At 37.9% G+C, this 27,384-nt stretch overlaps 1 protein-coding gene and 1 long non-coding RNA gene across 6 annotated transcripts in view; one reads left to right on the top strand and one right to left on the bottom strand.

Moving 5' to 3' along the window:
* The window catches only part of palm2akap2 (PALM2 and AKAP2 fusion), a 246,809-nt gene that overhangs the window by 191,470 nt on the left and 27,955 nt on the right, over positions 1 to 27,384 (top strand). For 4 of the 5 annotated variants that reach the window (XM_082157648.1, XM_082157646.1, XM_082157647.1 and 1 more), the window contains one exon: positions 8,066 to 8,148. In XM_082157648.1, coding sequence (XP_082013774.1) covers positions 8,066 to 8,148 — 83 coding nt within the window. Of the gene's footprint in view, positions 1 to 8,065; positions 8,149 to 22,865; positions 24,963 to 27,384 lie in introns of those variants that run through there. The other variant, XM_082157650.1, reaches the window with a different exon arrangement.
* Positions 10,723 to 16,272, bottom strand: LOC309489149. The gene is made up of 2 exons (XR_014202352.1): positions 14,652 to 16,272; positions 10,723 to 14,291 (listed from the first exon to the last, which is right to left on the bottom strand). It is a non-coding gene; the product is annotated as an uncharacterized lncRNA (long non-coding RNA).

Genomic DNA, 27,384 nt, shown 5'->3' with positions numbered 1-27,384 from the left:
CGTATTTGATGGGATTTTTTATGTTTTCAGCTCCAAAAAAGGCACTGAATATTAACCAGACTTACTATAAAAAAGGGTTCAGATTCGACTGCTAATCAGATCAGCTGAATCGTTCAAACAGAGTTCAGACAGAACAACATCAAGCTCAGCACTGCCAATGTGTGCATTGATAAAACCTCTCAGAGAATGAAAGCTCTGCCGTGACACAGACAGACACTCGATTACATGCACTATGGAAGTAAACAAGGTGCTAAATATATTTAGGTCCATTTGCTCTCAACTTCGATACTCAAATTCAAAGCATGCATCAACCGAGGCATTCATCCTCTTTGATGTAAAGTGACAGGTTAAGCAGTGAGAGAAATATATAAGAAACATTACTATTGTACATGAATAATTATTCATAAATCACAGAGATTACGGCTGCATATATCTAATATGCCTGTAGATAAAGATTGTATATATATATATATATATATCCCACTCAAAATGAGTGTTTAATCCACACTTATTTATATTGAAACCTGAAAGTTTATTTAATATAATGCACATTGTTTGCATATTCACACTTAGATGCCAAGACTTCTCAGTATGGTCATAAAAGGACATATTTTATTTATTTCTAAGTAAATTCTTCTTCTTTCACTAATACCAGCTGCCTTGCTGTTTTCTGTATTCATTTTTCTAAGTCTTGCCACATTACTGAAGAACTTGTTTTAGTGCCATAAAACATCATGTTTTTTGTACAAATGATACTCAGATGGGGAAATGAAAAGCCAGCTTACTGTCACTGCTCATATTAGTGAACAAATATATGAAATATGGTCAAGATATTGGTAAAACGTGGCCCTTTTTGCCCGTCTTCCAGGCATAACTCACAGTACCTGAAATATGTTTCACCCAGTCAAAAAAGAAGATAAATCTACATTAGTGTGGGTGTAATTATACATGTACAGAACATGTCATTTAAAAACTAGTTTTTGAGTGCTGAATTAGGCTTTTTTTTATTATTATTTTTTTTAGATCTGATGTTGATCTTTGATTCATTGATTTCCCAGAAACAATGCAGATAAATCAATAATTGCCAAAATAAGTTAAATATGCAGAATTAATGAATGTATAATGGCCGATGAAATTCATTATACAATGACATGCTATAGATAACTTGTTTAAAATGCTTTGTATTAAGGCCGTAGCTGAAATGATTCTGTAATCAGTGCCAAAACAAAATCACAGTTCACCTTTTTAGGCTTAAAGACCCCATGAAATTGCTTTCATGAGTTGACATTTCCTGTTGAAACAGGAAGTTGGGCCAGAAGTTAGCTAACAGCTGACTAGCTAGTCACAGCCCACCAAAACCAAGGATTCAGGGTCTGACTGGATAGTTTTGGCAATTATCCCCTGCTGGTCGATGCTATAACTGCACCTCCTACCTGATCTCATGAGAATACTTGAATGTTATGACATGCTGATTTTGTATGAATTGATTCTTATAAAAACAGGATTTTTTTTAGAATAAGCATTCAGCTTAAACGAACAGTCAGTGAGGCGTGAACAGATTTGCTATTCAGCACCAAAATATTTATGACCTGCCATAAGAGTGTGTTGAATTTTCCTGCAGCTGTAGAGTAACTAGTTATTGAAAATGTATTGCAGATGTGATTGAAAAAACAAACAAAAAAAAACTGACTTCCCGGGTTGCATACTGTACTTCCGAACATGCGTCAACCGAGTAACTACCATTGAGGTGAATGGTAGCATTTAGCTCTCTCCAAGTATATTAAATACATACTATTTAACATTGGATTTTATTGTATTGTTGTCCAGGCCCCCGTGAACAAGACAAGTCATCAATATTCTTGTTCAGCACATTTTTAAATGCGTGTATCTGTTAAATGTTAATGTTTTCAAACTTTATGAGCACACACTAATGGTCTCGAAGCGAACTAACTTGGACTTTTTTTTTAATTCATGGGGTCTTTAAGACTGGCTGAGCATTTCACGTTTGAGTCTGTTTACACAATGTAGTTATGACCAAGCTACTTAAAACATTTATGATCCCACAATAAGGCTAGTGTCCATGTTGTCTATCAGGATCTTTCAGCCTCAAACTGCCGAACAGTCAATTCAGTTTTGGACTTCGATCTGCCATGAAATTACTGCTGTGCTTCTTAATTGAGATTCTGCTGTATTTTTGTAATCTTGAAGTGTAATTTTTAATTGTTCCACTTTTGCTTATCTTTTTTAATGATTATAACATTCTCTTTCTGTATCATATCATCCTTTTCCTCTCTCTCTCTCTCACACACACACTCTCTCCAGTACGGACTGCCAGCACCGATGCTGTAACATTGGCTTTAATTTATTTATTTTTTCCTTTGTATGGTATACTTAGTCCAATAAACAGCATTTTTTCCAATGTGCCTACCCTCCTGTGTCTGTGCTATGGTTCTTTCTCTAACTAATTTCCCATCATCGGGACATTACTACCACTTCCCTCAATCCATAACCTCATCCTCCCTCCTCACACATGTTTCTGGGCAGCACTAACTACAGTCTTGAGCTACTCTCTCCAGATGTGAATGAGATGCTGATGTGTCTGTCCCGCTTCACAGATTGCATGAACAGCAAGTTTAACCCTCACCAGATCTGTTCCCTCGCTCACAGTTAAAGCTGAGGAGTTGTGAATTCACCGCAGGTTTGTAAGAGTCATCATATCAGTAGGATTATAACCCTGGACTCTGACAACAGAAGGAGTGTCATATTTGAAATATGTAAATATTAAGTATATTTCTGTTTGTTTTTCAGTAAAAACATCCTTATAACAAGATCATTTTACCTGCTAAAAAGGCTATTTACAATATTATGGACATGGTATATGTAGAGATACTGTTGAAAATGTTGGGGGTCGGTAAGATGTTTTAATATTTTTAAAAGAAGTCTCTTCTGCTCAGCAAGGCTGCATTTATTTGATCAAAAATACAGTGGAAATATTGTGAAATATGATTATAATTCAAAATAGCTGTTTTCTATGTGAATATATGTTAAAATGTAATTTATTCCTGTGATCAAAGCTGCATTTTCAGCATCATTACTCCAGTCTTCAGTGTCACATGATCCTTCAGAAATCATTCTAATATGATGATTTGATGCTCAAGAAACATTTATGATTATTATCAGTGTTGAAAACAGTTTTTTTCAACATAAAGTACTGACCCAAAACGTTTGCACGGTAGTGTATATAATATAATCTAAAAATGAGCTGATACAGTCTTGCTTAAGCAGTAAATCTTCCTTGTTTCAATGATGTTTTTAGTGGAAAACTGACATTCTCATTTAGCTAATCTAATGACTTACTACTGTAATAAGCACCAAAGGGCATCACACACACTCAAGCCTTTAACTATGTACATATTATGTGTTTATAATCAGCATTTCATTTCATTATAGCCTGATTCTCCATCTTCAGTTTCAATTATTCGCTGAGCATATTGCATTGAGAGCAGGGTGGCCAATGTAATGTCAACATATAATTCAATTGAATCTGAAATAAGCATTTTGCACAATATTAACTGTAACTAGATTCTGGAAGTGACACAACTGGTACAAAACTCTGGGACAAAACAAATAATCTTTAAAATGGCTAAATATTAGATGATCAACATGGTTTGCCTGAACGGATGATTGATACTTTGAAGAACGGTATTTCATAACATACAAAGTTCTGACAGTCTTCCCTCATAACCTCTTAAACACCAGCATTCACAAAGAATTTAGATCGCACTTTATTTCGATGGTCCACTTTAGACATACTGACTATAAGTAACTTTGCAACTACATGTCAACTCAGTCATTAGAGTATTAGGTTTGAGTTGGATTGACTTGTAGTTGCAATGTTACTTATAGTCAGTGGAATGTCTAAGTGGAGCATCAAAATAAAGTGTTAGAAGATATTATATACTAGTTGTTTAACGAATACACAAAATTTATGAAACTTACTAATGTGCATTAATACCCTCCGCTTCATGTTTGCTATAACATATTGAATACTATGGGTGTTGTAACTGAGTTGTTAAAGATCTGCGCTGGTAACTGAAAGCTTGTAGGTTCAGACCATGGGATGATCCACTGTTTGTGCTCACGGATAACTACAGGTTACGTACTGTAAGTTACTTGAGTAAAATCATCAGTTGAGTCTTCAGCTGCCTTCCCTCCAGATACTTTTACAATAAGCACATTTATCAGAAAAGTGCACATGGAAATTGCCGGTAAAATCAAAAGTAACTCACTTCATTCACGTAAAAAAATTTTTTTTTTTTTTTTTTACTAAATATATATCACTGAATCAACATACATTAATTTATGCCAACAATTTTTTTTTTCATATGCATTAGATTGCAGGTTACCACTTTGTATACAGTGTAAAACTACAGATTTTCTTTATATTATGTTGCATTATTGCAAATCTTCCTGTGTTTGTCAGGTAGTGAATCTCAGATAAATATTAATATATATTGCAAAAAAATATTGAATCGCCTTACACATCCACATCCATTTTTTATTCAAAATCACTTGAGTCACAACTTGTTGTAATTACAATTTGAGAGCATCATTAAAGACGTTCAGTATAATGTCATTAGTCAGAGAGCCTTCCAAGAATAACAACAGTCCTTCCTCATTTACATAAACCTGTCCAGTGACAAACGGCTTATTTACAGGATTCTTCTTCTTTCTTTTTTTTTTTTTTTTCAAAAAAGGACTTGCAGTAGTTGAAACACTTATGGACAGAGCAATAAAGATATCTAAAAAATGATGCATTTAGGGGTACACCTGCTTGTCACTGGGACAGATGTAGCTTATTTACCCAAAAAACTTAATGGTAGTATACATTAAGGGTACATATTACTACTTTAAGGTACTAAAATGCACTTTATATGGGTAAATAGACAAGGGTACCATTTATTTTTTTCTGACAAGTGTATAAAATATGAAAATGCAGTTCAGTTCACACACACCCCTTGCAAAATCTGTATTATGTTAAGCATTTTTAAACATAATCAAGAGTCCCTCCGCTGTCCTGAGTGGCAAAGCTGGATCTTGATATCAAGAACTGTAGGAAAGATTCCCATGTGTGGAGCAGAAACATGAGTGGAAGAGTTTGCAGGACCTGGAGTAAAACAGCTTCACCGCCAGGGCCGGCCCTGACCAATTTGCTGCCCTAGGCAAGAGTTTACCTGGCGCCCCATGCATCACAGCCCATTTCACCCTGTCATTGTGTTCATGATTTAGCATATATATATATATATATATATATATATATATATACACACACACACACACATTACAGCAGAACTGTTTCCAACACTCATAATAAATCATCATATTAGTATGATTTCTAAAGGATCATGTGATAGACCGGATGTCACATGTGACACTGAAGAATGGAGTAATGATGCTGAAAATTCAGCTTTGCATCACAGAAATAAATGATAATTTAAAGTATAATAAATTGAAAACAAATTATTTTAAATTGTAATAATATATCACAATATTACATTTTTTTCTGTATTGTTGATCAAATAAATGCAGGCTTGATGAGCAGAAGAAACTTCTTTCAAAAACATTAAAAATAGTAATGTGTCCAAACTTTTGGCCTGTACTGTATCCCCCAAAAACTGCACAACTGTAGAGTAAAACATTAATAAAAAAGTGATAATAAAAAATGCGTCTTAAAACTGACATGATTGTACAAAATCACAGTCTGGGGACTCAGAACTCAGAACAACTGCTAACATTAAGTTTAAGGTAAAAATAACTGCCATGAAATTATAGTATCTTACTCCTATGCAATAAATTGATCATTCACTACATCACTTTACCTCTGTCTTTATCCTCTTCTCTTCTTTTTGGCACTGTATCTATCGCAGACTATGCTCATTTATAATATGTCATGTAAATTCGCCCTTCCGTCACAATCAGGAAACTTTCACCGCGTCTAGAACTGGCGCGAGCTGCCAGGCCCGTTTCTACGAGCTGTGTGTTAACAAAAGCAGTGCTGTCTACATTGGATGCGGAGTCGCGCACGCTACACAACAAATTACCAACAACTGATCGCGCGCGCGCTCTGTTTCTGACGCACTTCAAGCACTCGATGGGCGGGGGAAGATTGAAGAGCCGGACTTTTTTTTTATTAATTTTTTTATTTGGTAGTATTTCGAATTAATGGTTTTAAAATAGTAGCCTATTATATAAAAAAAATATAAAAAAAATTCACTCGTTCACTCATTCTGGCGCCCCTATGGATGAGTGGCGCCCTTAGCATTTGCCTATACTGCCTATGCCGCGGGCCGGCCCTGTTCACCGCTCAAGACAAGCAGGCACTCATGACCAGTTAAAGATACGAGAGGAAAACAGAATATTGAGGTTAATATCGTCATCATGGCCAGTACTAAAAATAATAATTATTATTATTTATTATCAGTTATGTCTGAACTAAACTCTCTGACTTGATTACAAACAGACTTTGAGAGAATATACTAGAACACACATTTAGAGAAGATGATTAAATCTTATCAAAGCTCCTCCATTATAGAGAGTGTGTTTGAACAAACATGATCATGTATAGGATTAAAGGGTTAGTTAATTCAGTCATCATTTACTCACCCTCACGTCATTCCAAACCCATAAGTCTTCCGTTCATCTAGATAAAAGCCTGAATTAAATCTCTTCATCGTATAAAGCAATCATGTCCTATGGATTCAACACCTCCAAGACCCTTTTAGACCCTAATATCTTAATTTGGGTTTGGTTTTGAAGAATCAAAGTCTTCTGGGATTGGTATGACGTGTGTGTGTGTGTGTGTGTGTGTGTGTGTGTGTGTGTGTGTGGGCTGCTATAATAAACACATGTGACCTTACATCCTCCTCTCTAAATACTTCAGTTACACTTTAGTGTTGTTGTTACAGTGTAATTATACAAATGAGTACAGAGTAATATTAATTAACAACATGTACTTATCATATAATAAGTGTTAGAATTTGGTTTAGGGTTAGTTGCATGTAATTATGCATAATTTTATGTTATCACTATAGTAATTACATGTAATATGGGTAACGGACATTAAAATGAAGTGTTAGCATAGCATCAGTTTACATCTGTTGCACACAAATAAGCAGGGGAAACGCAAATAACTCTATAATTTATGCAAGTATAAAATATACTTTATGCATTTAATCTCACTTTATTAACCAATATTTTTGCTGCAGACCTTCAATGATCCAATTCAACCTTACGAATATGCAAAATGCATCCTATTCTTCTGCAACACAGAATAACTACTGTACCGGTGTGATCTACTGTACCGGTGTGATCTACTGTACTGGTGTGATCTACTGTACTGGTGTAAATCTGCACTTCTTTCAGCCCGAGGCTCATTCATATTCAATACATTTGCCAAAAATATAACTTTTTTTTATTTTTTTATTATTATTATTATTATTATAAAACATGCAAGCAAGCCCAGCCCAGGTAAGAAAAGTAATGACATGACATGACTCATTACTTTCCATAAAAAGTAACTGTTACCTTTTATGTTAAGGTGTCTTTGTTGCACTGTAATTATACATGTAAGTACTGGGTAATATTAATTAACTTACTTATAATTCATCATACCATAGGATTAGGGTTTGGTTTGATTTAGGGTTAGTTTGCATGTAATTATGCATAATATGTAGTTATTATTATAGTAACTACATTTAACATTTGAAACAATGAAACAGTGTAAAATAAAGTGATCAGTTACTTTTTTAGAGAGTAATGCAATATTGTCAAGCATTACTTTTAAAAGTAACTTTCCCCAACACTGATAATAACTCAAAAAAAGTCAATAACTTGTTTTATATGTCGGCATGATTCCAGTATAGCCTACAGTAAATGGATTAAGTTGTTTAAATCCGGAATCTCCGCAAACCTGCATCGGGCAGGAGAAAGATGGATGGATGGATGGTTGTTTTGAGTTATGATAATGCGCTTCATAAATGAGTGATTGTGTAATGTTTTGTTGCAGGCGGTGAAAAGGCGCGATCAGTGTTGCTGACGGCAGAGAATGGACTGTATCCTGCAGCCACTGCAAGATCTTCAGACCCTCTGGTGAGTCTGATCACATTCACAGGGCCACCTGTAATATACATTCAGAATGTCATTTTGATGCATCTTTCACATGCATTAAACCATGTAGGATGCGAATGGGTTTGTTTGCATCTGGACAGTATTCCTGACACTGGGTATACATACTGGTAAACTGGACAATCTGTTTCCTCCTGGAATAGCAGCATTGTGCGCCACAGGAAATTAGTGCACTTCCCTATATACTGTATATTTACATATATTAAATATATAAAATTACATATAAGTATAGTTCAAATATGAATGCATGATCGTATTTGAAGTTATACTGTATTTTTTGTCATGCATCATGGCTGGATCTCACGAAAACATGCCTAGTTCATATTTCACCTTATAATCAAACATTAGAAAATAATAAATTATAGGCTAGCCTATGTTGCGTGAATTCAAGCATATGAGTAAGACATAAATTGATTGCATTGTGACATTATTTTCATGACAATTTCCTCATTATTTTATTCTAAATGTGTATTCTACTTATTTTCTCACTACTGTAATGCATTCATTAATATTATTTATTTAACTTTATTTTTTTATATTTTTGAGATCCACCCTCTCGTCATTTGCAAATACCGCGCATTAATTAAAGTCATTTCAAACCACACGTCTTTGATAAATCGCTGAGGAGGAATGTTCTGATTCCACCAGACATGCGTGATGAAGACATTCTTCAGATTCTTTGAAGGCTTGTAACTTTTCCTCTAACGAGTCCGCAGCGGGACATAGTTGCGCAACTTAATTGTTCTAGAGAATGTCCACTCACAAAAAAAAAAAAAATGCCCTCGGCTTTCAATATTTCGCTGTTGACCCCCTGCGTTTTTTGTTTGCTGGAGTGGAAACAAAGGCAGGATGAGGGCCAGACTGAATAGGAGAGCTGTAACCCGAGCAAAGCGCTCGACTCATTGTGATCAGTTCCTGATTGCACTAGAACGAGAGAGAAACGTCCACGCGGCTCCAGTGCTGCTTTAATCATTCATTATTCAGCGGGCGCGTGCTCAGCGCGCGAGAGAGTGTGTGTGTGCGCGCGCGCGCGAGAGAGAGAGAGAGAGAGAGAGAGAGAGAGAGAGAGAGAGAGAGAGAGAGAGAGAGAGAGAGAGAGAGAGAGAGAGAGAGCGAGAGAGAGATGTCATAACGTTCCGCGCGAGCTGGACGCCAGTGCGTTAAAGCAGCAAGCGCTCAATGTCAAAGTTGCTGCAGCAGCGCGTGCATCTGAGAGAGGTGATGCACTGACGCACTGACTCCTCCGTATCACAATATTCGCACAGTGACGGTTTCATCTTACAACCTACAGCTGAGGAACTGATACACACTTCATGCTGTCCACTGGTGAGAGGTAACCTTGCTTTCTATATCATTACAAACATGTCAACAATAACAACATATGATACTGGCATAAGAGACCTGGCATCAATTGCTACACATTACAGACCTGGTTGTTCATTTACTGTATGTGTCTTTTGTCTATAAATATTAATAAGAGTGTTGCTTAAATCAAAATCTGAAAGGGGCAGCTGCAGTGGTCCTGATATCCCTTGCCCCAGTCCAGGTGACCTCTTTTTTTATTGCACGTAAGATTGCACCTGTTATAGAGGTGAATATCGGTCACTGTGTCTTGTGCGAATAAAGTGCATGTGAAACAGACACATTTGCATATTATTCGCGAGATAATTAATCATGCACATCTGTTCAAAGAACACACAGATTTGTGCCTGCATGTGAACTATGATGCATGCTGTAACTCTATAGCAACTGGCCTAATTCTTATTGGCTGTTTACTTTAGCAGTTCAGTTAGCATTAGATACACTGTGTGATGGACGCATGCGTTTGAGATGCGAATGCACTCTGATGGGAGTTTATTGATTATAGTGGCACTGAGATGTCATTTGAAGGATTCTCAGAAAGGCATGTCTGTTATCTAATCAGTAATAGTTTTTTGTTGTTGTTATTGTTGTTGTTGTTTCTGGAAGGGCCTCTAAATAGCTGGATTTTAATAGAACATTTTAATCTGCTCAGTTTGTACATGGAATACAACTTTTTGATCAGGAGAAAGCAGGTTGTATGCAAATTCTCATATGGTCAGCATTCCTGAGACACTGTGATCCATGAGCGACGCTTACAGTGCACCACAGTCTAGCACGGATGTGATTCAGACTCACTGTGTGAAGAAACTGAAAGAAAGATCAACGAATGACAGACATTACCGAGCAGGGATTAGTTTCCCGAAAGCATCGGACTATGCCAACTATGGTCACAAATTCTGTTGTCATCAACATAGTTCAGTGATTTAGCGTTTCCCGAAACCATAGTTCCAAGGAATATTCGCAAACAGCATCGCAAACTTACATGGTGTGAGCTACAGCTCTCCAGCTGCGCTTAGAAACATAGTTTCTTGTTAACTCTTTCCCCAACGGTATTTTTAATCATTTTCACAAAAGTTTCATGGCCCCCAGAATATTTTGTTGTGTGAATATCTGAACATGCAATATGTCAAAAGAAAGAACAGACTTTCAAACAAAAAAAACTGTTTTTTTTGTTTGTTTGTTTAATGCATTCCTTTTTATCAACACTTGAATGTGGGAAAGTTTTAATGAAAAAAAGCAACATTTTGAGCAAAGAGCTGAGAGAATCGTGATTTGTCAAAGACTACATCCAGATCAGATTCAGAATGATGATGAAAACACAGATGGAGTAGATCGAGTCCATCAACACCCCTAAAGCTTCACAGTCCCGTAGCTCGTCCTGGGTCGACATTTCATTCAGTAACATTAGGCAGTTTTGATTTAAATGCTGTTTAATATTGATGTGCATCTGCTTATATATGATATCGCTTGTTTCTGCTTCCCCTGTGTTCATCCCTTTATCAGAAGATGTGTTATAGCGCCCCCTGCCGTATAACAGTGAAAACACAGAAAACCGTAAAATTCCGTCAATGGCAGGGAAAGAGTTAAATGGCTTATGGATTTAAATTGATCATTTTTTTGGGCACAATAAGCAAGCTAACATTCAGTATGGTCTTTCATTCTATTTATATATACATTTGTATCTATATATTGTAACTTATGGCGCTTTTCCACTACACAGTACCAGCTCGCCTCGAATCTGTTTGGTTTTCCACTGTGTAAAAGTTGTACCTGCACCTGCTTCCAGATACTTTTTTTCGTATCACCTCCGGCGAGGTTCTGAGCGAGCTGAGGCGATACTAAAATGTGACATGAAAACACGGCAGACTGCTGATTGGTCAGAGAGAATCGTCATTATTCACTGCGTCATCATTGCACGCGTCAGACGGAGTATCCTGAATAACCCCGCCATTTTTAAATAGTTTGGCCAGAGATTGTGAGAAACAGCCACATCCCGAGGATCAAAAACAGCATACACTCGATTTCCTCCATTGTCCTGTGTGTGTGGGTAGCGGGTGTGTGTCGCGTAGAAGATTACGTCACGGCAGTTTCCTGCGGCGTCGCTATGACGACCAGGTACTATTGTGGAGGCACTATCTGCAATTGAAAACGGAGCGAAAAGCAAGCCGAGTCGAGTTGAGCTGGTACTGGTAATGGAAAAGCGCCATAGTACTCTAATGAGAGTTGGTTGACATGTAGGAGCAACATTAATTATAGTCAACGGAATGTCTAAAGGGGACCATCAAAACAAAGTGTAACCCAAACATCAAATAGAGTGAAATGACATGAATCAAAAACAGTGAAGTAGTCATTAGGTGCCATGTTCACTACAGCAGCATCTCAGAGATCTTTAATAGTTATTACTCAACTACATGCATGTGAAGCCATTAATGACAATCCTATATTGTTGGACCAATGTGGTTGAAACGACAGAGGCGTGACCATGTTACAGTAGTTTTGAGAAACAGACGTGACTCGATGGTTAGTTTCTCCAGCTATGCATACTATGGTAGTTAATCAGAGAGTTAAATCATTTGAAACTCACTCAGCTGAAAACTCAGCTTTTCCTGGCCAAGAACTTAGTAATACATATGGTATTCAGATAATGATGCAGCTGGTCCATCTACAACAGGCTGTGCAGAATACACAGATTAAAATAGCAGACTTCATAATCATAATTTCAGAAGTCCATCCACCAAAACCATGGCATTTCTGTATGCAATTTGCTTTGGGTGGTTTGTAAACTGTAGACTTTGGTTGATCTGTAGGCACACATTTAGTAGAAAACATGTAAAGCCTTGAGTCCAAATGTAATCAAGAACATACTATTTGTAACAATGCTGACAGATATTTAAGATGCAGATTTATTTAGAGAACAAAAGTTAAGAGTGCAGGCAATCATCCAAAGCTCACATCCAGAACTCAGAATGTGGTCAAAACCAGAAACACCAGGGAAACAACAAACACAGCATAACACACACAATATCTCTCTAAGATCTGATGGCACAAAATGTATTAACACTTAATTCTTCCTCTAAAAATGCACATCCAACAGTTTCATGACAAATTCATAACTATTTTATGTTTTGGCAAACTGGTGACAAATTCATACATTTTCGTATGGCGTGCGCATAACCCACTAAGGGTCACAGCTGGCACTTTATGCTTACTTTTTGAATTACAAATCAAAAGCTTTTCTATTAATCACATCATACAAAATTACAACGTTGCAAAATACGTTTTCTCATGAAATCAAGATGTTGCACCTTAACTTCTGGAAATTGTAGTATGTAATAATATAGTTATACCAAGTCTTACCATTTTTGTGTGTAATTTTCATTAGACAGAATTATGAACGATTCTGCCACGTAACTAACATTAGAAACCGCTGAAACTGGGGATGAATGAGAAGAGTATATTCTCTCTACCAAACAACTACTGTCACTTTAAGACAGCTATTTTCCTCTCAATCCAGAATCGTATTGATTGAAAGTGGCCTTTAGTTTCAACACTTACAACAGGTCGACTCACTCGCTAATTACTGAATGAGAATAGAGGAAAGAACGCTCCCTTACACTCCCTTAACCTCTTCTTCTAAATGAGGTTAGACAAATATGACCTCTGAAAAACCATATCCTGAAATGTGGATCCAAATGTTAAAAGGAAAGCCATCACTGGACACTGACCCAATGCTTGTGAAATTCCATCTAAACATTTATGAAAATATGAAAGTTGTGGGTGGCGTGAATTGCATCCAGGAAAACGAGCAAAGATTCCAAGAAAAACTAGTTCTTTGAAATTGTGAAATTCTTTTAGCACCAGTTACAGTATTGGATCTCTTCAAACTGTGATTCCAGGAAATCATATTGCGTTTGTGAACATATAAAGAGTATCTGTCATACACCTGTCCTAGACTTAAGTTTTCAAAAGAGAACTATTTAATTCCCGAGACACTGCATCATCTCCCTCATGGTTTTGGCCTTAGATTACACTTACATTAACTACCATTCACAACTGTATTTGCTATAAATTATCCATCCATATCCTGTTGCTTGTAAATGAAACAAGAATTCAGCTATCTGCACATAATCATCAACAGGTGAAGTGGTGTTGTGTTCTGACATTATATCTTAATGGGAAGCACTGTAGAAAGCATGTTAGCGGCTTGGCGATTTCCCTGCTGTGTAATGGAAGCATTGTCGGATAGATGTGAGCCGAGGGGTATCATTTACGCTGTGGTTAGAAACCAGGACAGTTGAACCCATGGGGTATATTCCACTTAGTTGTCCTGTTGTCCACTGAAGTCTATGGAACTGAATTACATTGTGTATGTAGCTTTTACCCAGAGCCCTAGAGGTGCCAGCTGATGGTCAGTTGTCTTTACTGCTTTATATTCCTCTCACCTGCGACTCAATTTCCAGGAAAAAAGGTTGCACAACACTAATATTTCTTGTCTTCTTGTTGCTCATTGTCTTTTGCAGTTAAGCAACAACACGATATCTGTCCTAGGAAAGCATCCACCCTCTTATTTTCAGAGTAAACACTCTCTCAGTGATAAGAATTCTAATCTTTATCTCTGCGATTGTTTCCCCAAACAAAGTAAATTCCACTTGTCTTCTAATCACAGCACACTTTCAGCCCATCATTCAATCATTCCAGGATAATTCTATTTTAAAGTGCCACTATGATGTTTTTTTGAATATTATCTTTCATGTAGTGTGTAATATAGCTGTTTCTGCATGTAAAAGGTCTGCAAAGTTTCAAAGATCATAGTGTATGACAAATAAAGTTATTGTCTTCTAAATGAAAGAGTGATTCTGAACTGCCTGAAACGAATCGTCAGTAATACCGGTCTTACTGGAAAGTCTTCCTGACCAGTCTTACTAAAATTCAGATTTGGTTTCCAACACGCACTGTAAACGGTAGACCAGTCACAACAGACTGGGCCATCTGACCAATCAGAGCAGAGTAGATCAATCACGACAGAATGGGCCATCTAACCAATCAGAGCAGAGTAGACCAATCACAACAGACTGGGCCATCTGACCAATCAGAGCAGAGTAGACCAATCACAACAGACTGGGCCATCTGACCAATCAGAGCAGAGTAGACCAATCACAACAGACTGGGCCATCTGACCAATCAAAGCAGAGTAGACCAATCACAACAGTCCGGGTCATCTGACCAATCAGAGCAGAGTAGACCAATCACAACATGGGTTTCAGGAACCTTTAAACAGCATAATAGGGGTACTTTAACATGTTTTTATTGTTTAAAATAATTTGTTAGATAGCAAAAATGCCTAATGAATGGTGCTACCCATATTTTTTATGCATTTTAGAAAGAAATATCAAGAAGAAGACTTTATTCTGCTGAAAAGTGAGAATACACACAAGGACACGGTGGAAAATCATTGATCTTTGCCTCATGCCTCATGGGACTGAATCTGTGAGGGAATGTTCAATACAGGTTAAACTCTGTCAATGGCATTTGTGACACAATGTCATTTAGTTTTAACAGAAACTTTACAGTAACACCCTGTTATGGCAGTTTAATTCACTAAACAATCATCTTTGGCGTAAGAGACAGTCTGGAATCAAATGATCATTAAAAAGTAATTTATTATCTTGCAAGAGGCCCAATTGCCACACAGAGGTAGTCAGTACAGTCTGTGGAACAAGTGCGACCAGGAGGGAGGGGCAGGCCAGTCTTTATACTCTGTTATTGTTATCTTCCAAGGTTCTTTAAACTCCAGAGATGGATAAGACACTCCACCAGTGATCCTATTATACACTGAACTTTAGTTTAGCTTAACTTACAGTCTGCAAGTCCTAAATTGGACAGCCCTTTGACCTTAGGGGTCAGGGCTTCAGCCTTCAAAGCTCTCCCCCTCTTCTCCTGCTTCGCAGGCGTTTCACATCAATCATTATATCACATAGTCAGCAACACACATAGTAGTCAATCTAGTGTATGTTAATGAAAATCAAAGTAAGTAATGAAAATCAAAAATCTCCCATTACAACCCTTACAGTGGAAGTCTTTGAACTTTGTAACGGAAGTCCACACTGTATAACAACATTATGTGTGCTAACATGAGACTTGATTGTTAACCTTGCCTGTGTAAAGTTACATTCAATCTTCTAACACCTGTCAAAGATGGTGAACCCAATGACGTTTGTGTGATATGTATAAGGGACATGATGAAACTATCCACACAAGTATTGTACATATAGATAAATCCACCCACACTGGAAACCAAGACAAAACCAAGAATTCACGAGGTTAACCTGTTTTGCTCCCGGAACATTCCCTGTAGCCCTGTTGATTTATCCATGGAATTGTTATCGATTATTGAGGAATTTAGCATTGTCTATCAAATTCTACCATGTGACGAAATTCCATGAAGATGAGAAACTAAATACTGGATTGTTGTAGGTGTGGTCGGAGAGCTTAAAGTAGACCCAAACGGTGATGCAGAGTGCCTGAAAATAGCTTTTGACTTCACTTTTTGTGTTGAAACTTCCCCTCCCAACTAGCCAGCAGTAATACCAAGCGATATAAAGTCTCATACAAAGTAGTCAATGCAATCTATGCACCATATTCCAACCGCCGGTTACTAAAATACACTTTCTTTTATAACATAAGGGGTTTTTATAAGTCCTATGATGAACACTCAACTGCAGCTCCCAAATCCCAGATCACAATATGTCAAGTTTAACTCTCAGTGACATCAAACTTCATTGGTTGTCATGTGTCTCATGATCAAAATGTTCTTCTAGCGCCATATTGTATATGAGAGCTACAGCGGGGGAAGATTTTCAGTGAATAATAATTCAAATTCTGTCTTTTGTGGCTCGAGAAAAGTGGGAATAAATAGCGCAAAAACAACATAGACACATTTTAAAGGTGCATTAAGCAACTTCTCATGTTAAAAATACCCGTTTTCTAACCCATACATGCTTAAACAATTGCCTGATGGGCTGAATGAGCCCTTCTCTGATCACTGAGATTGTCTCTATAATCCTGTAAAGTAAAATAAATAAGAGGGATTCGGGCCGGAATTTTAGACTGGGCGTGACGTCATGCGCGTTCACGGCACGCTCACCTGGCTGTCTGGCAGGTTTGTGTATTCGCCGCCATTCTCCGTAGAAGATGGATTCTAAGAGACCGGCTTGTAGTTCATTTCAAACACCAACGCAAACTCCACGTAAGATAAAAAAAAGAAAACTTTTGTCCGTGAGCGTGCACACTTCTGGCTGCAGTTTCGCTTGCCGCCAGAGGGGGCATAGTTCTGCAAAAACTCAGAGACTTGCGCAATGCACCTTTAAAAGACTTTGTAATTGTGACGAACCCAGTGCCCTTCACATTAATTCTATGGAAAATTTGGTGACACTTTACAATAAGGTCCCAATAGTTAATGTAAAGCCGCGTTTCCACCGCAGGAACTTTCCCCAGGAACTAGGAACTTTGGGCTGGTACTCGACGTGTTTACACCGCAGGAACCAGGGTCTAAATGAAGTTCCGGGTAAATATTTCCCCCTCCGATAGTCCCTGCTCATGAGGTAGTACTTTTTCAAAGTTCAGGAACTTTCAGGGGTGGGACTTGTGCGCTGCACAAGCTGATTGGTTGTGTTCACGCCGTATTTTGGTTGGATGATTCCACGCAGCATTTATTTATTTTTAACCTCCCTTTTTAAAAAATCTATTGCGGTTTGTGTCGTGGGCTCGTGGCTTCATGCAGTAAGAGTTGTCTGTCTGCAAATATAGAATTTAATTTAAAAAACTGGACTGGCGACGAGTTTCAGGCTTTATTAAGGGTATTTGTGGAAGAGGAAACTTTCTGCGCGTTCGTCCCAGCCATCTCACGGTCAATGTCCGCAATAGCTGATAACATACAAATTTTAGCATTACGAGCTTACTGAACACGCTTTATCAGTGCTCGTCTCTTTTCTGCCACAGCTTTTATTATTAAGTCATTATGTTTACTCATTGTCATCTATTGCAAGGCACTCCAAACCATGTTACAAATTTACTATAACAGGATTGAAATAGCGCTTTGAGGTTAGTAACAAACAACTATTTACAAGACTATTCACTATTTATGATTGATAGACGGGGTTCAGGCTTTTTTTTAAGCGTATTTGCGAAAGAGGAAATTTTTGCGCGTTTGTCCCAGGCATCTCACAATAACTGATAACATACGTTGTCTAATTTTATACGCATACAAGCTTTCTGAACACGCTTTAGTATCAGTGCTCGTATTTTGTTTTGTTTATTACCTTGTTAGTAAACCAATACATAACTGCAGCACAGTTTGAAACTCCTCCATACTTATTATAAATGTGGCGCTCAAAACTGATTACTGTCCGTCGCAGACTGGGAGGAGCAGTTGCGCGCAGTTTACCTTCCCGGTACTTCAGACCGCGGTGTAAACGCAGAAAGCAACCGGTCTGGGGCAAAAAAAGTTCCTGGGAAAAAAGTTCCTGGGACAAATTGTTCCGGGTAATTTCGGTGGAAACGCGGCTTTAGTTAAAGTACAACTGTTCATTGTTAGTTCATGTTAGCTCAGGTCATGTTAGCTCAACTTTTAATTTTGGGTCAATATCTCATTATTCCTCCTGAGATACATAGCCGTTTTATGACACACAAAATAAAACATTAATAAGTAAAAAGCCAAACTATCTACAGTGTCTGACCATGTTGAATATCGATTCCAAATGGAGAGAGTGAGAGAATGGATTGGCAGTGGAGGCAATGAAGGCCCAGGGCTTATTCACACCGTCTAAATAAAGCAGGGTAATCAGGAGCTGGAAATAGGATTGTGGGATGTGGTGATTATCTGTCTGTCGCATGTTACGCTCTCACAAGAACCAGTGGCACTATTTATTTCCACACAGCTTTGCAGTGTATGCATCTACAGGGTGTTGCCCTGCGGACAGACAGACAGACAGACGCTAATCGAGTTTGCAGTGCTGTCATTGGCCGCTGATGCCGATGAAAGCCGGGTCACGGCTAGGAGTTAAGCTCAGGAGTCAATAGGCAAGAGTGACGATCACGCAAATGGGATTAATCTATATGTGCGACTGTTTTGACCAGGTCATGTCTAAGGTCGTCTCACAGGGATTTCAGTGGCACTACAGGTAATGGTCTCATTCGTTTAGGATTATTTGCTTATGGTTCCATAAAGTCAATATTTCATGGATACAAATCAGTCACTTATTTGCTGGCTTATCCCATGTTCTAACTGATATAGAATTACAGGAGATGAAAGTCGAAGATGTCCAACTTCCAGTGGTTATTTACAAGTTTGGAACGTAGAATTAGACAGCAGCTCTTGATGTAATCCATCGACAGCATGACAGCTCACTAGTTTCTGGAGAAGGGCGAGTGTCACACCAGATTGTGGATTGCATGTGTTGACATGAATACACCTGTGCTAACAGACTCTGAACGAGGGAAAGAACCTCTGATTGAAGTCGTGGTGGACGTTCACAGTGTCCCTCATCGGGAAGCTTTCATTCACATCTGTCGTCCAGATCAGAGTGAAACTCATTATCCGCTGTTATCAGGGCTCAGATCAAAACCATGGCGACAGACGTGTGCCATATGATGAGGAAGAGGGGAGAGGTGCAGTGCACTGTGGGAAACCAGGCTAATCTCTATTAGTTAGCATCAAAATTAAGCCTTCTGCTCTGTGTCAATGTTACATGATAAGCATCATGAGATCAGATGCTGTATGCTTTGAAATGTCCGTGAATCAGTTTGTTTGGACTTCACGATTTGAGTCCCAACGTAACTTTAGCTATGTTTCAAATCAATGTTGCGAATTTAACTTATGCACAAAATTTATTGCATAAAACATTCGGGAATAAAGCGCCATTTCCATCGCATGTGTTCAGGGGAACAAAATCATCACTTCCTGGGAAATTGGAGGTTGCTGCAATCAAGGAAGAAACTGTGGCTCTTTTTCCCTCCGTCGTAAAGGAGTTGCATCTCAGACGAAACACAATGACCGCTGTCACGTTCTCTTGCGTTCGGATGCTGGTGTTTGGGAACGCAATCGTGTGAGACGCTTCCGGGAGGGAATTAAACCAAATCATTCTGATGACAGACTTCGACTCTGGTGTTTCAGAACGTCCAAACCAACATTTGAGATGCTGTGATGCGATTGGTCCGCTGGTTAATCCAGTTATCCAATCACATTCTCTGTTGAGGCAAAGTCCTGCAAGTTTTTTGGAGGGATTCATTCGGTAAATGTGTTTCCATCATAGCTTGAGGCGGAATAATGTATTCGCCTCAATTGAGCAAATACATTTTTTAGTCAAATTTTTAGGTAACGCCCACTTTTCATGATCCAATCAAGTTTCGTCCTACATTTGTTTAAAATATGCTTTTACTTGGCTATACATCTGATTTCTGAAGTAAAACAGGTTGCAGACAGCATTTCACCTTGATTCTAAGGTTGTGTGTTTTGCTGGGAGTGTGCCATGCTGACCACAGCACATAAGACAGACCAAAAGCCCTGAATGCACACTAACAAGAAACCTTCCTCCTCGTGTGCTCATTTTGCTCAGTTTTCTCAGTGAAGTAGTGTTCAGTGTCCCTGTGTGCATAGTGGAACATATGTGTGATTTCTGTTTGTATTGTATCGCACATTTGTGGAAAGATTTGTTTTATATAGACTTAACTTGCAGGATCACGATTCATTGCATTGTGAGTGATGTCCATAAGCGGATGCAAATGATTCTGAGCCGGAATGCGTCTAGAATCTCATGCACAGAGTCTTTCTTTTCATGTCTCCCCAGCATTCAGCCTTTTGTTGAGCTGCCTGTTTATAAAGAGAGAGAGCGAGCGAGCGAGACCCATGTTGCCATGACTGTTGCCAACGTAGAGTCCATCTTAGTGTGTTTCCCAGTTAAATCAACAGATCAACAAGAAATACTGCCGGCATGGTTTCATTTTGGATGATATTTTCTGCCTTTTTGGTAGGTGAATTTTTTTTTTAAATGCTCATTTACACTTTTTATACACGTCTACAATTACATTTTGGTTCTTGTAAGATGCTTGTTTTATGCTCTTGATTTAATTAGTTAGTTTTAGATTATTTGTTTTATTTAGAAAGTCTACTTTTTAAGGAAATTTAGGTTTTTGTACAACATATGTTTTTACATTGCTTTAACTCATCAGAATTTGAGCAATTTTCTACTTTTTTTAAGGGTAGGGTTAGGCTTAGGGTTAGGTTAACTCATTTTTTTAAGTTAGTTTAATGCAATTTAAGTTGAAGTGACTTAAACATTCAAGTTGATTGTACTTAAAAATTTAAGAGAAACTTTTTTTTACAGTGAAATAAGACTAGTATAACCTTTTGTCTGCTTTTCTTTTTTTATTTCTGAACAATTACAGATACTGCAGAATAAATGTATGCATTAGTTTCAGCAGGGTTTCCCAAAATGGGTGTTTGTGAGGAACATGAACTCCAACTATGTATAGTCGGTATATTCAGTCAGTATGTAGTTCAGTTCCCTATGTAGGTACTGAAAAAAATGATTAGTTGAATTTAATAAAAAAATGTATCGTAAGTGGTTGCACACAATTGATTTTGGCTACATTTAAACAAATGCTTTAAGTTGAACTTAATACATTTTAGTTCAACTTAATGCATTTGTTTAAATGTAGCTTAAATCAATTGTGTGCAACCACTTACGATAATTTTTTTTATTAAATTCAACAAATCATTTTTTTTCAGTTATTTAGGTAAATTGGGTAAATGTTTCATAGATGAACTTATGGAGAAAATTACCGCTCTTACTTAAGTCTTCTGAGAAAATCTCTATGAAAGAAGACTAGGGCTGTGTTTTTAAGTTTTGAATGTCCTTCCAAGTATGAAATGCGGATAAATGTCAAAATAACGGTAATATCATACACTAGAGTTGTGTGGGGTGGGGGTAAATTGAGCGCGATCTGCTATGACGTCACAATCATGTTGCATTGTGGTCTATAGACCTGCTTGAAGTGTACATGTTGAGTAGACTCGCTCCCTCTGTCAAAATCGAGAGGTCGAGGGTCTGTCGAAATAAACTTCCCTCGCCCACTTGACAAAGTTGAACGCGCTTCAAAATCCCAGAGGGGAAGTTCCCGAGCGTATGTCTTGGTGAGTTTAGTGATGCCCTCATCCTGAGCACATGACCTGTGGTAATCCCAACATCCATAGACATCACTTTAGTAATAACTACATATGACCTATTTGAATCCAAAAAACGGCAATGGCAAACGTCCCCTGTTAATAATGGTCACTCCAGTGTCCTTTGAAAAACGATGCCATCCGGTTAGTGCTTTTAAATCTTTATTCTATTGTGGTGTAGGCCTATGTTTTAAAAGTATATGAGTTTTTGCTATGAGCTCATGTTGTGACGTTGTGCTCACTCAGCAACATAAGCATTTAGAGAAATATTAATAAAGGAAAGCAAAAATGACCCGGCAGCAAACATCTGGGTATAGAACAACATTATCCAAATCCTCTTCTTTAAAAGCAGCCAAAGAGCTCTCATTAACTCCAAGGCTATCTCTAAGCCAAAGCATTTGGAAGTGTAAATGTAATGGCGGGAATATGGCGCTTTTTCCTTTGGCCTTTGATTGAGTTGTTCGGGGTTTGTCCTTGGAATGGTTTTGGGTTTTTCCTGTCTGGCTTGACCTCTCACATTGTGCTGAAGGCACAAACAAATCAGCTGCTTCCTCCCGTTGAAGTTTGTCATCCGTTTAAAGCAGTTAAAGGACAGCTGGTTTCAGTATAGCTTGAGGTATAACTGTACACTGCACAATATTTCTTTCACCTGCCAAGAGTGTGAATGGCAGGGCATTTCTTCTGATCGAATCACACTGTCACTTGGTCTTCCATTCTGTGTTTACTATGTATAAAATGTAGATTGTTGAAGGGAAACGATCCCTGTTGACAGCCAGCTATAGCTTCAGAGAGAGATTCCCAAAATTAGATGAAATTAAAAGGATTCTTTGCATTTAGATTCCTGGAAAAAGACAGAAACTGTGTCAGCTTCGCTGTGTGAATCTGGGTCGCATTTGGCAAGGACGAGCAGACTGGTGCACTGCATACAGAACCAGCCGAGTACAATAGTCCTAAGTACAGGACTTGCTACTGCCAATACATACACGTAAGCCAATAAAGCAAGACATGCTGTTGCTATACAATATAACATACATGATTTACCCGTAGCAGATCTAGACAGGTGGAGCTGGGGAGGGTGGAGGGTTTCTGAAAGCGCTGCACTGCTGTAGCAAATGCTAACCAAGTATTTGAAGGTTGAGCAGCGAGCTCATTGGCTACTGAGACAGCAGGAACCAATCAGCTGTGCTCTACAGAGAATGATGTGATTGTAAGCAGATTGAGTTAAGGACCTGTCAGCCTGCGCTATCTAGAGTTTCATGACAGAACTTTGTATTTCGACATGACCAACATGTTGGCAGGAACCCAAAATCTGCTGTTTATGAACTTCAGGGTTTAATATTCTAAACTGCAATAGAGAAATTATTTGATGTTTTGGTCTATTCATTTGTGGAGGCTTGCTTATTGGTTCAGATTAGTAGCTGTTCAAATTAGTTGGGTTGAATGGAGCTATTCTTCTGCTGCCACATGAAGTCAATGTGAAACACTGTTCACAACCCATTTGATTTCCAAATGACATTAATATGTTGGCCAGAGCTTGAGTTTATCCATTGGGAATAGAGTGCATTCGTGCCCGCCCAAGTATTATTATTTTTTTTACCATTCTTTGTTCCCATAAAGATTTTTTTTTAATCATTAAAGGCAAGTATTTTAAAATCAGACAATGGTCCAAGACTGTGTACTTAACAGCTTCGATCTGAGAAAGAACTATAATCCTTTAAAGCATTGTAAATAACATTTACTTAACATTTACTTAAAAACAATAGAGAAATATAAAAGTATTGATTTAAAGATGGTGATTATACATTTAGAAACAAAATATTTTACATTTATTGCAAAATGTGAAATATACACACATGTTTACAGTCCCCCTATAGTCAATAATTTTATCTCTTAAAACTAATCTTTGATCACCAAAATTACATATAAATTTTTTTTCATGCAAATACATTTCTTCATGCCTTAAAATATCTTGAATGTAACTCGACACCCTTACCTCATTTAGTATGCGCGGTTCTATGAATATGCAAATGAGCCCCGCCTCCACTCACTCACTCAGCTCAGAGATCCACTGGTTGACGATCACACGTTGATCTGATTGGTTACAAGGTAGTTTGTGACGTCAGAAACACCAGCGATTTCAAAGCGTGTTTTTGAGACTGTCTTTGTTTCACTGCAGTTTTAAGGAGAAAATACTCAGCAATGCTGTCGACTTATGAATTTACACATGGTTTGCCTTAAAGCTTATTAAAAACACCACATGGACATTTGTAGTTTTTCTGTAAAGGTGTGTAAAAGGACTTTAAGTAGTTTGAGAATGCAGGGAAACGGCGTAATTTACATCATTGGCTTCATGGAAGTGGGCGGAGCTAAAGCGTTTTGGTGTGATTAGCTTGTCATGATTCTCTGATTGGTCAAAATGAATGGGATGAACCCGACTGTCGCATTCTGTTGATTCCATTGTTAAAAGTGGACATTACATATCGATACATTGTTACATTATGTGATTATGATGATGAACTACTTTATTTGGAATAATGAGCACTGATTAATTTTAAACAGTACAGCCAGAAACATGCATTATAAAGTAAATGTGATAAATACAGATTTAATGTTGGCTTAATTTAACCTGGTTTTGCTTCGTTCAGGTAGGCAGTGCTATAGGGTTAAACTGCGTCAAGAATGAGGTTAATGATTCTGGTGGGTTTTTTGCAGTTCTGATCAAACATTGCTGAACTTTGACTCGCATAATATACTTTTTTTCTGTGTCATCACAATTTCTTAAGAGAGTTATCGAGTGCACTTACACAACAGCTTCATGAACAAATGGATAGAAGAAACTGACTGCTCTCACCTATCAGACAGGAGACCCATATAATTGGTTCTGATGCTAAGCTCATTTTCAGATCAAAAGCCCTCCGGGATGAGATGACTTTGCTGGGATGTGCTGCTGAAGTCGGCAGTAGTGAGGAATGTTACTCCCTGTGCGGTGGCTTCCGTTCTTATTTATTTTTTTCCCAAATGAACTTTGAGGAGGTCTCAGGCCATAATTAAGGGGGAGTAAGCATCTAATGAAGGAATGTTGGACCAGTGGTCTCTGTTTTACTGTGTAGTCTAGTGAATCGAGACATCGTTGATCATGCTGAAATACACGGCACCTTGGCAGGTTCTCTGCCTCACTTTGGAAAAGAGCCAAAAGGTAAGACATTATTATTTTAGAGCTTAATATGGATTTTGAGCTGTCCTTCCAGGATTTTGTGCTCTTTGAAGATTATTTTGAGGTGCACGAATCAGCTGAGGGCTGTTGTTGAGAAGGATTGTAACTGTATAGTGATAGTCAAATTATTTTCCATCAAATAAGTCAGATGTAAGGACAAACATAATAAGGAGCAAGAAACACTATTTATACACTTTTACAGCAGAAGAAAAAATAATTATAAACTTTGACATTTCTGTCTAGTATCTTTTTGTCAACTGTACAGCAATGCCAATAACAATTTTTGGTAACACTTTATTTCCCTTTCACACTTTAGACATTCTACTAATTGACCCCCTAACCCATGTCAACTAACTCTAATTAAACCATTAGTAGACTGTCTGCTAATAGTCATTTAAACTTAACTTAAAATCTGCTAATACTTTATTTTAATGGTCCCCCAACAGACGAACTTCTGTCTTTAAGTAACTTTGCAAGTGTCAACTTATTATTGACATATACTTTTACTGAGTTGTAGTTTTAAATTAATTACAGTTAGATGACATGTAGTTTACTTATAGTTCGTAGAATGTCTAAAGAGGACCATCGAAATAAAGTGTTACCACAGTTTTTTGATGTATTCTTGCTGGTTAACTAAACTTGGTCAACAAAGCAAGCCTGACATGGTGTTCATTGAGTGTCACTCTTGTCTATTTTAGTTGGCATCATAAAAACATTTAGACATATAATTAAGTTGAAAGTGTAGCCTAGCTGTTTCTTTTTCTGGAGAACCTCTCCCTAACACAAAGCAGGGTTTACCACAGTACAGTACAGCGCTGCCTGCAACCTGGATGCTAAATTTAGAGTAGAAGATGTGCTCTATTTCTCTTCTCCCGCTGGACTTGGAAAGCAGGTTAACCAAGAGTTTGATGGCCACGCTGGAAAAGCCATGTTAGAGGTTCTCTCTAAGACGAGCTTTATTGAGTTGTGTATGAAAAGTAATATTTGATAACATCATTGACACTGTTATTGAACTGAATTGAATCAACAATGAACCGAATTGAGCTGGATAATGGCTCTATTGTCTTCTCTAGAGTTGCTTTACAGCTGAATAGAAATTTTCTTAATTGATGAACTTTGCAACTTTGACTACGTTTGCATGTGCAACAATAATGTGATTGTTTCCAATAATCAGAGTAAGGACTCGATTGCAGTATGATGATCATGACTTGAGTAAACATTTAACAAGTCATTGTTAGACTCTAATGAGAGTTCGTTGACATGTAGGTGCAAAGTTACTTATAGTTAGTAGAATGTCTAAAGTGGACCATCGAAATAAAGTGTTACACTATTAGAGCTGCTTTATGAAAAAATAAAGGCATTGGCTGGTCTTTTTTTGACGGTCCTTATTCTTCAAACCCATTAGCCAATGTGCATTAGCCAAACCATCCTGAAAATGATTTTAGCATGATTTGAAACAAAAGTTTACTAAATATTTTTTTGAGATTTCAATTATTCAGTCAGAGATTTCATACTTGAAATGTTTAGAAAGGAGCTGCTCGGGGATGTTATCATGGCCATTGAATGGATTAACAAAGTTTGTTAAAGTCTAGAAGATTTTAGAATGCAGTTAGTATTTCTGCCCAGTCACTATTAGGCTGGTTGTGAGTCAGTTACGCTCCTTTGACCTTTATACCATGATGTCTCGAGGTGTGTAAGTGTCAGTGTACTCACAGCCCCTCAGTAATGCACATAAGCCTTTAAGCCACTGTAATTCAGTTTTCACTAACTGGGGTTGGTGCCATTTTTAATGGCTCTTAAGCCAGGTTAAGTTGAAACAGGTTGTGTTAGCTACCAGCTCTAGTAGTTGTAAGTACTAAGGCTAATTGAAATAGTTCTACAATGACTTTTAGCCTTTTATAGTAGGCAACGCATTCACAAAACAATATTTTGATTGGGCTTCTGGGACGAGGCCATCCTTGTTTTCGTGTGTTTAGGGTGTTGATGCTTCCCATTTTTCCCCGGTTGACAACATCCAGATGAGCCTCTTCTACATGTCTTCCCGTAGATTAGAGGTCATATTTTAGGCAGGGCGGTGACAGGGTGTTAAGCACAATGTCCTGTGTTTATTCTCCTCTTCACCTCCTTGTCTCTAAATGTGTTGTCTTTGTTTTTCAAACCATCTCTTCTAAAAGCTGACTTAATTTCTTTCTTTCTCAAAGAGGTTTTTGTTGTATTAGCATGTTCTTCCACAAACACGACTTTAATTATTTTAAAAGTGAAGACAGTCGGCAGTATTTGCCGAAGCATAAAGTGTTCATAAACCTCAGCTGCTTCCCTTCTCTCTCTCTCTCTCTCTCTCTCTCTCTCTGTGAGTTCTGCAAGTGTGTCTCTTTTCAAACATGAAAATATGTGCGTGGAACAC

The sequence above is a fragment of the Leuciscus leuciscus genome, assembly GCF_965113295.1.
Source record: "Leuciscus leuciscus genome assembly, chromosome: 24".
Taxonomy (NCBI): Eukaryota; Metazoa; Chordata; class Actinopteri; order Cypriniformes; family Leuciscidae; genus Leuciscus; species Leuciscus leuciscus.
Note: the sequence above shows the minus strand (reverse complement) of the source record. Positions and strands in the feature narration are given on the sequence as shown.